Source organism: Vicia villosa, linkage group LG3 (genome assembly GCF_029867415.1).
Source record: "Vicia villosa cultivar HV-30 ecotype Madison, WI linkage group LG3, Vvil1.0, whole genome shotgun sequence".
NCBI classification, from domain to species: Eukaryota; Viridiplantae; Streptophyta; class Magnoliopsida; order Fabales; family Fabaceae; genus Vicia; species Vicia villosa.
Window position 1 is genome coordinate 61,045,027 of NC_081182.1, and position 15,929 is coordinate 61,060,955.

General features: G+C 32.2%; 2 protein-coding genes across 4 annotated transcripts; one reads left to right on the forward strand and one right to left on the reverse strand.

Annotated features, from left to right (window-relative positions):
- Positions 1-369: 369 nt before the first annotated feature.
- Positions 370-3,771, reverse strand: LOC131655907 (uncharacterized). Of its 2 annotated transcripts, none has more exons than XM_058925701.1 (6): positions 3,624-3,771; positions 3,426-3,487; positions 3,185-3,256; positions 2,700-2,866; positions 2,364-2,475; positions 370-873 (listed from the first exon to the last, which is right to left on the reverse strand). In XM_058925701.1, the coding sequence occupies exons 2-6, from the start codon at positions 3,453-3,455 to the stop codon at positions 637-639; spliced, it is 618 nt and encodes a 205-aa protein (XP_058781684.1). In that variant the 5' UTR covers positions 3,456-3,487; positions 3,624-3,771; the 3' UTR covers positions 370-636. The 2 variants fall into 2 exon arrangements, with proteins under 2 accessions (XP_058781684.1, XP_058781685.1); XM_058925702.1 differs by having other exon boundaries at positions 3,426-3,514; positions 3,624-3,685.
- Positions 3,772-6,971: 3,200 nt separating this feature from the next.
- Positions 6,972-13,330, forward strand: LOC131661622 (protein ACTIVITY OF BC1 COMPLEX KINASE 7, chloroplastic). Of its 2 annotated transcripts, XM_058931223.1 has the most exons (17): positions 6,972-7,238; positions 7,598-8,189; positions 8,271-8,414; positions 8,529-8,742; positions 8,880-8,973; positions 9,089-9,182; positions 9,306-9,360; positions 9,468-9,559; positions 9,672-9,842; positions 11,565-11,621; positions 11,723-11,806; positions 11,945-12,029; positions 12,156-12,217; positions 12,306-12,380; positions 12,525-12,629; positions 12,753-12,894; positions 12,972-13,330. In XM_058931223.1, exons 2-17 carry the CDS (start codon positions 7,620-7,622, stop codon positions 13,043-13,045), a joined length of 2,118 nt encoding a protein of 705 aa, XP_058787206.1. In that variant the 5' UTR covers positions 6,972-7,238; positions 7,598-7,619; the 3' UTR covers positions 13,046-13,330. The 2 variants fall into 2 exon arrangements, with proteins under 2 accessions (XP_058787206.1, XP_058787207.1); XM_058931224.1 differs by lacking the exon at positions 6,972-7,238 and having other exon boundaries at positions 8,054-8,189; positions 8,279-8,414.
- Positions 13,331-15,929: the final 2,599 nt, after the last annotated feature.

Below are 15,929 nucleotides of genomic sequence, written 5' to 3' on the forward strand. Positions count from 1 at the left end.
AGAAAAGAATTTCTCTTTTTTTTTTTTTAATGAATGGATATGCTTATTTCATTATTCTTCAAGTGTTAGTTAGTATTTCCGAGTATTTTCTCTAATCAGCTTTTCTGGCTGTGGTCCTTGAAAATTGAAATTATGATTGATCTTATCAGCGTGTTACTTAAAAAATTTCACCCTATTCAGATGGTGGCTTAAATCCCACCGTGTTTAGCCCCGGCCTCAAACATCCTCTTAAAATGTAATATAGCAATTTCCTACCATACTTCTTACCTCAAGTTCTTATTATAAAGAATCATTATGGTAGCCTTGGAGCTCACTCCTCGTTTTTTAATTCATTTAATCTATGTGTCCTGAATTCTATAAGACCAGAAGGAAAATAAAAAACAGTATCTTTAAAATGCAAAAGTAGCAGTTTGCCTTACACTTTCAGATTTGAACTTGAAGCATTATCACAAAAAGATGCAAGATTGTTTATTAAACACAGTTTCTTCTTAACTACAATCTTTAGGAAACCTTAGAAACAATAATTCAAACACAAATCAAGATTTTATAGGTTTTGGCAAACACTACAAATAAAGATGGCTTTTTGTTAATGATGACCCATAGGTTAGTATCAACCCCCATGAGCAAATAACGTTTTCATGCACTCTCTTGTGCTTCACTCTTTTTGCCATTCTTCAATTCATCAGCATTCTGTTGTCGCTGCTCAGCATTCTCTTGTTGCTGTTCCGCCTTCTTCTGTGCTCGAATCATTGCACGCCTTTCTCGTGGTCGCATTTCTCGCACTGTCCTGGGAGGCATCACATAAGGCTCCAGTGGCCGATCACCAAAAGGGTGCTCACTTCCAGGAAAGATCCTTAATTTTCTATCCCTGTCCTACATAGATTAGCAATAATGCAAGAAAATGCAACTTAGAAGATCAATTCTTCAATTTTACAGAACTAGTAATAAAAAAGAAACTGAAATAAGCTCTAAAAAAGATGAAAAGAGTAATACTAGAAAATCACAGCTATCAAGAACACAATTCTTTAGCAATTCTCTGGACTTGTATGAAATGACTGATGAACTTTTTGTACACTAACACTGTTCCCTATTCCAAATGCTCTCCTCTCATTTTAAAATCCGAGTGCTAGCAAAATACTTAAGCTAAACATTGGATCCTACGATAAATGGAAGGAACAAACAACAAATCATGAAGTTGTCTAGCACGTGGCACACCTAGTAGATCAAACAACAAAAAAGTCATGTGTTAAGTTCCTATTGGATGCCACAATTCCATTCCTATAGGGTGGACTTTCATTGGTGGGTCATTGATTACCGATTTATGTCATCACAAAGGCTTGTGGGATGCCCTAACCTTAAAATGTGGGGCAGCTACTTTCCCCTAAATCTTCTATTGATCACTAAAATAAAATTCTTCAAGTTCACCCATCATGAATTTTAATTATGATATGGATCTACATCTACTCACTCTTACTTTGTCGCATTATTCAAGTTTTATTGGTGAAAGTTTTGGTGATTAAAATTTTTATGAGAAATTATGGCCGTTAACTTTTTGACTGACATGGAATGATGAAGGTTGATTTTCAGTTGCAAAATTTACAATGGATAACAACAGGAACTTCAACAGAGTTGTTATAGTAGAAGACTAACATTTTAGAATTCATAATAAAACAAGTCAAGGGACTCACTCCAGCAACATAGCATGAATAGTTCGTGTCACATACTCCAAATTGCGGGCTTATTGTCTTCAATTATGAAAAAATAGAGATTCTTACAGTTACAAGGGATATGGTTAGCTGCTAAACATGGTTGTGACTTGTGACATTTTAACTAAAGGATATATATTGCCTTGATACTCTGTCCTCGTTCTTTTCTTTGGGTTTTTTGAACTGTAATTTGGCACCAAATGGTCATAGGTATGTATGGGTTAGACGATCAAAAATAGATTGTAAAAGATTTGAATCTGTATTTTTTTTGGGACATATCATTAACTTGGAAGTATAACTGTAGAGATATTTTAGGAAACAATGGGTTGTTATAATGCTGCTTACAGGGCACTGGGTTTTGGAAAATCACTAGTCCTACAACAAGATCAATTTTATTCACCATTAAAGATACCCTCAAGTAACTTTCAATAGATTTGATTCCTACAGTAAAAATCAGTTCTAGTAGGAATCATAACCAAACATCCTTACAATGTCATTTCATACAGTTCGGAGTTTTCTACTTTTGGTTTTCCATAAGATTCTACTCTAGAAAAAATGCAAACCAACAACCATAAAAACACTAATTCTGGCAACCAGTAATTTTATTCCATGCTTGGTTTAAAAAATCCCAAAACCATTGATCTACAAGGCACTTACATCACGTAGGTTGTTTTTAGGCAGCATGCGTAGAATAGCTTTGCGAATAACATCCGTAGGGTCTTTAGCCATCTGATCCTTCAGAGTTCTTTTCTTAAGGTGGCCCATATACCTACACGCCATTAATTTTAGTCAATAATTTGAATAATGTCAAAAGATTATGTTGCACAAGAAACCATATTCAGAACGACAATTATAACATTTGAGACAAAATTTCCTAGAAAATAGGCCTTTAAATCACAGAAAAAACCATTAGAATTATAAATAAGCCTAAAATTATAAATATTTATTTGGTTCTAGCAAAAAGTATAAAATGTAGTAATGCCGAGAATGTACCCTGTATGCCAGTAGTAGACCTTGTCTGTAAGTTTTCTCCCAGACACACAAATATCTTTGGCGTTAAGCACAACGCAGATATCTCCATCATCACGGTTAGGAGTATAAGTCGGCTTATCCTTTCCTTGAACGACAGTAGCTATTTGAGATGCTAACCTCCCAAGAATCTACAGGAGGACCATATAAATTAGCAAAATAATGTTATGACTTCAAATAAGCCAATCACTCGGCAGTTGATCACAATCCAGAGTCCAGACGCTAATCAAAAATGCATATTGATGTTTTTTATATGCATGTAATTCACCCAATAAATGGTTTAAAAATGCTTCACCAATACTAGTCCATGGTTTGACCTTCCGAAAGAAATGACTAATTGCTTATGACTGCTAAACTATTACACCAAAAAACATTATTTTACTGTCTCATTGACTCCCTGTTTGTTTATTCATGAGAAGAAAACATGCAAAAACTGCACACTCACTTACCTGGCCCTTGGCATCGAAAACTCGCCACCGGAGGCCGTCTAGATTAATCCGTTTAATCCCAGCTGCAGCTCTCTGAAAACACACAAGCAACATTTATTACAATGCAATTCCAAAAAAATATACAATTTCATCCCAGGTATCACATAATTTAACTAACCACATAACAAGAACATTTTCACAAACACATGGCATGCATATTTGAATTAACTAATTCCAGAGCAAGTTTCAAAATGAGAGTTACCTTGAGGTTGAAGGAGTTTACCATCTTCATTTTTGGCTCTGTTTCTTTTGTTGATCTTCTTCCTATACAATTTTATAAGAATAAAAAAACTGTGTAGAGTTATGAAGGAGACCAAGTGTAGAATCGAGGGTTATATAGAAGAGAAAAACAGAAATATAATTTATCAAAGGAACGAGTTGAATGAGAAGAACAACGTACTGAAATTTCAGTTACAATGGAACACGTTTACAGTACCAAAATACAATGCACAACCCTTTCTTCTTCTCTTTTCCGCTGATGCTGCGTTTTCTTCTTCTCGCGCGCACTGTTCTCTTGCTGCACACAATTTTTGCAAATATGGATCAATTCTCTTTCTCTCACATATGGGTCAAGGCCTAAGCCCATTGTTTTGTTTATTTGTTTATTTGGAGAATCTCTCTTGCAACCCTACACCGCAATACTCACACCCTCTCGAAATTGATAAAATTTAAATTACTTTCAAATTTTTACCATTTGAAAATTACAATTTTTGGGGAAAAGAGATGTTTTTAAATCTCTGTAATAGAAATAGTTACTTAATTTGTTTCACCTCTAACAAAATCAACAGTCTTAAAATATGTATTATTATTTCTGGGTTCAACCTCATTAAAATTCACTTCTTTTCCTTTTTCCTCTACATATGTCATTTGTCTTTTACACAAATGTTCTGGTGTTTTACACACTTTATACCAATGGTCTTTCTTTTCGCATTTGTAACATACATCCTCATAATTCCTCGAGGGATTTTCTTGGATATACTTACTCTTTCCTTAGTGATTCCAATTATTCTGGCCATATCTGGGAGATCTATAATTATTCATATGACCTCGTCCACGTCCTCTAACACGAAAATGATTTCGACCGTGAAAAAGGTTTTGACCATGATATCCTCCTCGATTGTGACCATCAAAACGAGCATGATTTACCATCAACACGAACATGACCACCACATCTCTTAAGACTATCAAAGCCACCACGCTCACGATTAAAAGTCGCGACATTAATTTCAGGATATGTTATTGTTCTTGTGGGTCAATGACTGGTGGTTTTTTTATAAGGAGCTTGTTATTTTGTTCAGCCACTAGAAGAGCTGCAACTAAATCAGAATACTCGGCAAATTTCCTCATTCTATATTGTTGTTGCAATAATACTTGGGATGCATGAAAAGTTGAAAACATTTTTTTCCAACTTTTCTTTTTTAGTTATAATTGTGCCACAAAATTCTAACTGTGCTATAATCTAATGCATAACAGAGTTATATGCAATGACACTTTTGTTTGGAACCTTAACTTGTTCCACTGATCCATTAATGAGGGTATGAAAACTTTATTCTAATGTCTAAATCTTGCATTAATTTTGTCCCATAAAACCTTGGGATCTTTAGCATTTGAATATTCTGTTTGCAATCCATCATCAAGATGGTACTTGATTATTTTGTTCACTTTTGACTTTCTCTTTTCCATTTCATCTAGGTCGTCTGTCGATTTTCCAGAATTGTCCCCTTCAAGGATTTTGTTAAGTCCTTCACATGTAAGATACTATATTAAATTATTGTTATAGGTTATGAAGTTGTCCCCAATTATGTTTAGAATTTTGAATTGATGCTTAAAATTTGACATGATTATATCTATAATTCAGATGAACATAATCAATATTTATCAATTTATTCAATTGCAAAATCTAGGACCACATAATATTCGAAAACCTCTACTAATAAACCAATCTATGACTAGTAATGGTAAGACGATAATTATCATTAAAGCTACAAAATCATTACCTAATTCTTCATGTTTGATAATATTGATAAGAAACAAAATAATTACAAGTAGAGTAATGAACAAAATAAGAAATTTAGTCATTTGAAAAAATATGGATGAATATTGAGAATGATGTGAAAGTTATGAAAGAAGTAGAAGTATGTATCGAGATAATTTTCAAAAATGGCCGTTATATTTTTGTTGGGAAAAAGAAAAAAAATTGTGTTAAAATATCATGTAGCCGTTACAAGTGTTAAGATAACATATATGATGAATGAAAACAAAAGATAAAATACATTAGTAATTTCAATGATATCCGGTCATTATAAATTATTTTGTGAAATAGTCCATTAAATGTTAAAGGTAGTATCTATATGGAAGTTAGTATTTCCATATGGAGTCTCAGAATTCCATATGGAGTATTAGAATTCCATTAAATATAAAAGTTAGTATCTGCAAATGGGATTTAGATATCTACTAAATATAAAAGTTAGTAACTATATATATATATGGTTTTATACCTCCACACGAAATTTATAATAAAAATAGCGACACTTATTATAGAACACTTGACAAGTTGTCAATTTTCTATAACAAGCAGTAAAATAATAATAACGATAATAATCACTCTAGTTATAAATCAATTGACTGGTTGTCAATTTTTTATAACCGGGGCAAATAATAATAAAAATAGTAATAAGATTAAAGAGGTAACTATAGAATATATACCTAGAGATGTAAATGGATATCCATGGGGACGGGTGGTATGATATCCGTTTCCGCCCCATTTAATAAATATGGTATTCATATCCGCCTCATATCTGTGCGGATATCCGTTAAGCGGGTAATCCATAGATTTTAAGATATCTGTGGATATTTACAAATATTCATGGATAACATTTCTTTCTAAAATTATTTTTTGAAAAAAAAATGTTCAACTCTTTTAAAGACACAAACAATTATTATGTCATAAAATCCATACAATTTGCTCTTAGTTTAACAAAAAAAAGTCACATTAATTTCTTCATCACAAGTTTAATTTCCTTCTTTAAATGATTTAAACTAATGATATTTAAATAATTTTATAATTTATTAACGGATACGGATATCCGTGGATACATATCATCAAATCCGTATCCATATCCATTTAAAAACGAGTATTTAAATATCCATTCATTTTATCCATGGATATCGATTAAACTATCCGTCCCGTATCCATGACAGATATTATCCGCAGATATCCACGGATACGGACTTTTTTGCCATCCCTATATATACCTAATGTAATAAAAACTTTTGATTGAAACGGTCGTGCAAATAGCGTGTTGAGAAAAATTAGATATTTGAATTTAACTTAGTTAATATTTGTGAACTAATATGATGATATTAATTACTAATTAAGTTATTGTATCAAACTATGAGCAAATGAAGAAGAAAGTAGAATGATAATACTTATGTTTTTGAAAGTAAATAATAGTAGAAATATTATTATTATACTAAATAAATAATTTATATTACTATCATATCTTTGACAAATTATACATCACCAATAGTTGTCTTTACTATTTTAAATTTAACAATTTAGATAGATATTTTTAAATAATAATAATAATTTTCTTAATTATTATAACAACAATCCGTTAATGAAATGCAAAATCTTTATCTTGTGTGAGATACTTCCATGAGTCAATTCAAGGGATATTATTTCCCAACACAAAGAGTACCACACGTTTTCTTCACCGAATCACAAACTAGAGACACATGCGGTTCAAACACACACAACAACTCTTCTCAACTGTGGTTGTCCAACATTCCACACACTTATTTTCTTCTTTTCTTTTTTATGCAAATAATAATAAAAATCCCACTTCCTTTTGCTTGTTTAAACCAAAAACAAAAACAAAAAATGGAGTGAATCAATAATGCTTCATGTTCAAGTTTCAACCACTTGTTAAACCTTTGAAACGTGGAAGTAACAATATCCTCCTAGTACTTTGTGGGTCCTTAAAGAGGGTTTCTGTCTCTTTTAACCCTCCTGGTATGTTTCCATTCTTCTTCTCTCAATTCTTCATATGTGTTTTTTTATCAATTGTTAGTATTGTTCTTTCCTAAGCTATCTCAACTTGGTATGTGATTTGAGATTTTCCCTTTTAATAATTTGATGAAAAGTTTATATATTTATGTATAAAGTATTGTTCTCTTTAGTGCTTCTAAATCATTATTGATTGATTGATTGATTATGAATAACTGAATATCAAATTCTATGTTTTTTTTTTCTTAGTTAAGTTTGAGATTTGTATGATAAACAATTATCTCTGATAGAGTTCATAAGCTTTATGTGTTATTGGTTAGTTAGTTTCATTTTATGCTTATTGTTTATACTGATTTTTGTTATAGGTATTATCATTCATCACCATAAATGGCTGTAATTATGGCTTTGCATGGCTGTTATTGTAACAATATAGATTCGGTAAATCAGCGAAGACCATTCGATAATCTTGCTTTTACAAGCTTGATTTCAGTTCACAAATTGTTAAAGAATAAAAGGTCAGCATCTGATAAGTTTCATAGGTTTGTGGTGAAAATGCGGCAGACGGAAACGCCTCCGTCAAGCTATGGTAGTAACGGTAGAGCGGTTAAAATGGTACCGGTAACTGAGATAGCGAAAAGAAAAACAATGTCAGGCAATAAAGCGGAGACGGTGAATGGAACGAAGCAAGCGGTTAATGGAGCAAGTTTGGTAAGAAGAGATCCTGCACCAGCATTGACAAAGGCAAAGATAGCGAAACCGGAAACCTCCAATGAACTTCCACCGTTGGAAGAGTTGAAGGTTTTGCCGTCGGACGAAGGCTTCAGTTGGGCCAATGAAAACTACAGTTCCTTGCAGAGATCTATTGATGTATGGTCGTTTGTTCTTTCTTTGCGTGTTCGTGTTCTTTTGGACAATGCGAAATGGGCGTATGTGGGTGGCTTTACAGAAGAAAAGCAGGTAGATTCTGTTAATGTTAATAGTCATTTAAGTTTTTGTTTATGCTTTGATGAGCTGAAGTAATTTAACATTTCATTTTAGAAAAGCAGAAGGCGGAAAACTGCTTCATGGTTAAGGGAATGTGTATTACAGCTCGGTCCAACTTTCATTAAACTTGGGCAGTTATCATCAACACGGTCTGATTTATTCCCCAGTGAATTTGTGGATGAACTCGCAAAATTGCAGGTAATTTTTTTATAGATCTTTTTGTCGATGTTTTCACGTTCATTGGAGATTCATTGATTTAGTATATTAAACTTGGTTGCACATATTTTTAATTCTTAATATAACATTCTTCAGGACAAGGTCCCTGCTTTCTCCCCAGAGAAAGCAAGAGGCTTTATTGAGAGCGAATTAGGTGCTCCCATTAATGTGTTGTTTAAAGAGTTTGAAGATCTGCCAATTGCTGCTGCCAGTCTTGGTCAGGTTCATCGTGCGATTCTGCACAATGGCGAAAAAGTAGTTATCAAAGTTCAAAGGCCTGGCTTGAAGAAGCTTTTTGACATTGACTTGCGTAAGTTGCGCTCATTTTGTTTCTACCATTTGCACATTTTGTGAGGTTCTATGATACCATCCAAACAAGTGATCTTAAAGCTTGGTTATTGTTGTAAGTTCACATTTTAATCAAACGAGTTTGTTTGTCTTGTCCAGAAAACTTAAAGCTGATTGCGGAGTATTTTCAGAGAAGTGAAACTCTAGGCGGTCCAACTAGAGATTGGATCGGTATATATGAAGAATGTGCAACGTAAGTTGTACCGACATTATTTTAGAAGAAAATTTCACCTTCCCTCATTACATGTTAAACTCTACGCAACTCTTTTTGGGCTTTTCAATAACCTACTGCACATGCTATTTTTCAGGATTTTGTATCAAGAAATTGATTATATAAATGAAGGGAAGAATGCTGATAGGTTCCGTCGAGATTTTCGAAACATAAAGTGGGTCCGAGTACCTGTATGTTTCTTGTTGCAATACTAAATCCCCATATATTGAAAACTTGTTGAATATCTAACCTATTTTAATTACCAATCTCTAGTATTAATTTTAATCACATATCCTTCATTTGCACCATTGTAGCAAGTTTATTGGGATTATACAGCTATGAAGGTGTTGACCTTGGAATATGTACCAGGTTATCATCTTGACTAATTTACATTCCTTGAAGTGTTGTCTCTGTCATTATGCCACTGAACTAGGATTCATAACTGCTCTAACTTTGAATTTACCTTCCGGGAACAGGTGTTAAAATAAATCAAGTGGATACATTAACGTCTCGTGGTTATGATCGAGATAGGATCTCATCACGTGCTATTGAGGCATACTTGATTCAGGTCCTCAACCTTGTTTCTTTCTGTCTGAAACTCGATCTATTGTTAGGTGTTGAATATGTTCATCTCATTGATTCATTGGAATTTTTTAATATGATTTTTGTTTGTATTACAGATATTGAAAACGGGATTCTTTCACGCCGATCCACATCCTGGAAATCTTGCTATTGATGTTGATGAATCAATTATTTATTATGACTTTGGCATGATGGGGGAGATAAAATCTTTCACCCGAGAGAGATTGCTTGAACTTTTTTATTCTGTTTATGAGAAGGACGCCAAAAAGGTCGACTTTTTTTTATACTTGCCATATTTAAAGCTTCGAATGTCACCTTAAAAAAATTGCAATCTGATATCTTGATAAGCTATTAGGAAACATGTTTTTTTGTCTGCTTGTCCGTGTCTGCGTATTGCGAGAAGCTTGGTAGATATGAAGTATAATCAGAGCTTCTAAATGAAAATTATTAATAGAATAGATGCATTAAGAAGTAGGATATGGATGTATTTCCCCTTTTAATGTCTTTGGACATTATTTGTTCATAGATGAAGTATATGGAACAGAAAACAACAAACAACAATCAAGTCTTATCCTACTAACTGGGATTGGCTACATGCATAATGTTCTATTAAATACCATACTTCTATTCAATTCATTAATCTTGAGATCTTTTTTAATAGTTTCTCTTACAATATTTGTAGGTCTTCCTCAACCTCTAGCGGTTTGACTATCTTCTATCTGATCTACTCACCTTTCTATAGAATTCACTAGTCTTCTCTCTACTTGTCCAAACCACCTAGTTTCCACCATTTTTTCTATAATAGGTGCTACTCCAACTCTCTTTCTAATGTTATCATGTTGAACCATATCCCATCTAGACTTACCACACATCCAATGCAACATCCTCATCTTTGTTATACTTAATTTTTTTTTCGTGTCAGTTCTTTACGGCCTAACACTCTGTCCGCTCTTACAGTTGTCTGAAAAATATTTCCTTCATTTTGAACGGTACTTTCATATCACATAAAACACCTTAGGCTCTTATCCATTTCAACCACCCAGTTTGAATTCGTTGGTTTGCACCTCCTTCCATGTCTCTTGTCATTTTGTACTCTAGACCCACGACATTTTTAACTGCGTAACTTGTGATATGATTAAATTAAATCTCCAACTTTCACCTCTAAGCTAGACATGCTTCACCTTTTGTTTAAATTACATTCCATATACTTTGTCTTGTTTATGCTTAGCTGGAAGCCATATGCTTCTAAGACTCGTTTCCAAGTCTCCAACTGCCCATTTAATTTTTCCCCCGACTCTAGCTGTTGGATATGATCCGTAAGTACATCCAAAACTAAGTGTTTAGGGTTTAATCTTGGCGCAATCCTATTTTCATGGGAAAATCGTCCGTATCTCCACCTCGTGTCCTCAACTAGTTGAGACCCCTCATAACCTTGATTGCTTGAATATAAGCAATCTTAACTCCTTTTTTTTCTAATATTTTCTACAAAATCTCACAGAAATTAGATTATAACATTGGCAGACTTTTTTATCAAGCAGGACTTAACAATAACATTGTAACATTGTGATATATAGTTGAATGGGAAAATAAAAAATGTTACGGTTCATCCATACAATAGGTGCATGTGTCACACATTTTAAGGCTTATAATTTGTTGTTACAATAAAACCAAATTATAGCAGTGAATCTGTCATATTTATCTGTTGTATAATAAAGAAAATACAGCTAGAAATATATAAGAAAAAAAAATACAATCACAAATGCTCAATACACACTCAATTACATATCAGTATGATGTCTAGATACAATTTCTCTCAAACACTATTGTTTCAACCGTTATTGTATAGTTGACTCGACGTACTTTTTTAATACACGACTTTACATAACTGGCTACTTAGTCATATAAGCACTCTGAAGTTTCTTTGAACTTGAAATTACCAATTCCAAGGCCCCTTTCATATTCACTTAAACTTTCAATTGACAATGGTGTAGGTTATGCAATGCCTTATCGATCTTGGAGCACTCCAACCCACCGGGGACCTTTCAGCTGTAAGGATACAAAGCACCTTTAATAATTTACAAGATTCATTTAACAGTTTGAAACTATGATCCTTGTCTTGATCTTATAAATTTCTAAATTTTACTTTCAGGTTAGGAGATCTGTACAGTACTTCTTGGACAATCTTCTAAGCCAAACGCCAGATCAACAGCAGACATTGTCTGCGATCGGAGAGGTATGCGAGTATTTAGTTCTTTTGGACTGATACAACCGTTGTTCGTTGTTGAAGAAGGAATATAATTGCTTTACTGGTTTGTTCCATAGTATCAGCAGAATTTATAACAATTTTATTACTGATGGAATTTCGTGGCAGGATTTGTTCGCAATAGCTCAAGACCAGCCATTCCGGTTTCCATCTACCTTCACATTTGTTATTAGAGCATTTTCCACACTTGAAGGTTTTCCCCTTCTCTTCTTATGCGCATGAATTAACACCTCCCCTTTGTCCCGATTTAAGGCAAGCTAAAATTTAGTAGTGCTTTATACTTTATCTAATCGTTTTTTGGTTTTTGTTGTTCTGGCAGGCATAGGTTACATACTCAATCCAGATTTCTCCTTTGTGAAGATTGCTGCACCTTATGCGCAGGTTCATATCGTTTATGGCCTTTTATTGTTCTCATTCTCGGTTAAAAGGCCAAATACTCATACATAATACATCATACATGCTTTCACAGGAACTTCTAGATATAAGGCAAAAGCAGCCAACCGGGCCACAACTTGTCCAGCAGATAACTAAGCAAGCAAATGATGTACCGAGCTTTACCTGGAACTTCCATTTTAGCCTTTCCTTTCAGATGATTTTTCTTCGCAATTTAAAATTTTGGTTTGAAGCATTATTTTCACGATGGCACCATGTAAAACTAGTACTGACAAATCTCATGGAACATTTGTAGGTAAGAACAAATTCCATGTCAATGCCATACAGAGTTCAAAGAATAGAGGAGTTTGTAAAACAAGTTGAGGCCGGGGATCTGAAACTCCGAGTTCGAGTACTAGAGGTATGCAAATTCTTTTACTTTCGCATATTATAGGTCCTGTTTGGATAAACAGCTTAATTAAGTGTTTATCATGTAAGTTCTTATGTGATTCTTCAACTTACAATATGTATCTCGATTTTCTAGTCTGAAAGAGCTGCTCGGAAAGCGACAGTGTTACAAATGGCTACTATGTACACAGTATTAGGAGGAACCCTGCTAAATATAGGTGTTAATTTGAGTAGCCAAGGCAATGAAACTTTTGCAAATGGATCATTTGTTGGTGCAGGTGAGTTTTATATCACATAGTTTTTTCATGAGCTTTATTTTTTTGTGACTTACTGGTATAAGCTTATTCACATGCAGGTATTTTGTTCGCACTATTCTTGAGGTCTATGCAAAGGGTAAATAAGCTTGACAAGTTTGAGAAAATGTTATGATTCTTTCTCAACAAAAATCCAATTCCTTCATGTATATGTTAATATTGTTCATAACATTCATTTTTTTCGCTTATATATACGAAGCTATACGAATAATAGTTTTATAGAAAAAAAGATTGGAGGAGGGTGTTGAAAATGTAAGTAATTATTTCTTGATGATAAAGAAAATGGCGTAGATATAGTAAGGAAAAACAAATTTGTAATTGAACCATGGACACTATAGTTATAGCTAAACAATTTATGTCTTCTCTTCCAAGTGATTAAATATACCAAACATTTCCAGCACTTGAACCTTGCAGTCCAGATAATGAGATAAATTCTTTAGAGTTGAGAACTATGAAAAACAATTATATATATATATATATATATATATATATATATATATATATATATATATATATATATATATATATATATATATATATATATATATATATATATATATATATATATATATATATATATATATATATATATATCGAAAGCTTTATTTCGGACAATGTGACTCTAGAAGCTTCTGTCCAAAAGAGTTAATATTGAATTTTTATGGGTCCTTGAGAAATACAAGATATATGTACTGAAAATTACCCTTATTAATATGAGCAATTCTTGCATGGACACGGACTTAAATCCATATATTTAGGAACAACCAATAAGAAGAGAGAGAATTTAAATTTATTTAAAATTTAATTTCGTTTTTAATTGCCAACATGGAGGGTGGTTGTGATAATGGAGGAGAGAGATAATTTTAGTTTTATTATTTAATTAATAAAAATATGTGATTGGTTGTGTGTAAATTCAGGTGGTGTAGCTGTGTCCATATAAGTATTTTCCTATTAATATACTAGATATTTTATTTTAGATTAATTTAAACTTGCTAATCTATTCAATAATTTAAGGGTAAGATATGAGTTTTTTTTTATGATAAAATATTTTATAATAATTAGACATGATTTTGTTTTTTCCTATTAATTTAATTAAGGACCCTCTCGACTAATTTGGTCTCTAATAAAAACAAGCACACACAAATTCAAAAGGAGTAGTTTTTATTTAAATAGTAAATAACATTAAAGAATGCTCTTTTTTTTTTTTTAACTTGAGTTGAGTGTTTGTCACACCGGCATTCTTCGAAATTTTAGATATTTGACTTTAAGGAGATCCATCTCATGCAAATATCTTTTTGTCCATAAATTGAAATTGTGGACTTGGGCAATAAATATTGTTCTATATGTAAGTATATATTTTCAAAAAAAAAAATACTTGGTGAAACTTTGATAAGTAGAGCAATGTGATAAATTAAATATGATTAATCATATTTATCAATAATAAAATCGTAGATAATTGTTTCGTTAAACCAACTGAATTGATAGTTGTGCCGAGATATTAGAGTTATGTTTGAATATCGTGAACAGAGTGGGATGAAGCAGAAAGGAGCGGAGCAGAGCGGGATGAAGTGGAATGAAGCGGAGCAGAACGAAAATATTATTTTATTATTTGAAAATTTTAGAACGGAACAAAGTAAGTTGTTCATTCCTCCCAAATCGGAGGGGGGAATTTGGTGGTATGTGATGGAAATGAATTGAATTCATACCACTCTGCTCCATTCATTTTTGAATTATTCAAACAATAAAATGTCATTTTATTTCTATTATTCCGTTTCGTTCCCTTCGATTTCATCAATCCAAACAAAACTTAGATATTAGAGGCGCAAATTCAAACTCGCGACATCCTATTCATTAATCTTTAAAAGGTGAAATTTCAACCACCATACTACTAAGAAAAAAAATCAAGAATAATTTAATTTACTTTTTTATCCTTTTAATGCAATGCTCAAAATTTTAAGATCGCGTGTTAAGGGCTAAATTACTTTTAAAATAGCTGACCCTGAAATTATTGAGTAATGATATTATTTATAAATTTTGGTAACATATAGTCAAGCTCATGTTCTTAATTATTTACTTAGTGTCATATGTTATTTTAACAAAGCTACATTTTTTGTTTGTTTGACAGAATGAGAGCTACATACATTATGAATTAACGTAATAGGTAATTAGTTATATATTAGATTAATGAGAAAGGCTGTAAAGCAAGCAACTAAGGTAATATTATTATACTTTTATTCAATGGTGAAAGGCATCTAGTTTATTGTATTTTATTGGAGCCAAAACGTAGCCACGACACTCTATACTATTATTCTAGCAACTAAACTAATATATGATTAGTTGGTTTTCCACTAACTGAAACAAGTTGATTTGTTTTGTAGTTGAGCAAGAATCTAGTATTGGAGCCAAATTGTGTTATGTTAATCAAAATTAATAAACTTAAACATGTTTTTTTTGTAGTTTAGCGAGCGAGAATTATATATTAATTTATATATGATGACTAGTTTAATAATATTAAACGAATAGTATAAATTAAGTGATTTTTATAATTATATTTCATTGTACTATGATAGTGAAATTCTATTTTAATAAAAAGTCTAATAATGTCGTCTAAAATAATGATTCTGATTGAATATGTGAAGTGACACTAACCTATATGGTTGATACAAACAATGATTTGAATCTGTTTATATAACCATGTTTATGGTGAAATCTTATCTTTATACATTGTTGGTTTTTAGAAGTTAGTAGACAAAAAAAAAAACATGTTTTTTAAGAATTCAAATATTTGTCAACCATGGCAAATTTGATTACTAAACATACAAGGACCAAAAAAAAACATGTTTTGTTATAAACATGTTTTTTAAGAATTCAAATATTTGTCAACCATGGCAAATTTGATTACTAAACATATAATGACTTAAAAAAGAGCTTTTATTTTTCGTAATTAATCGAACATAAAAGAGATGACATCCGAACTTCTATTTTTCATATATAATCGA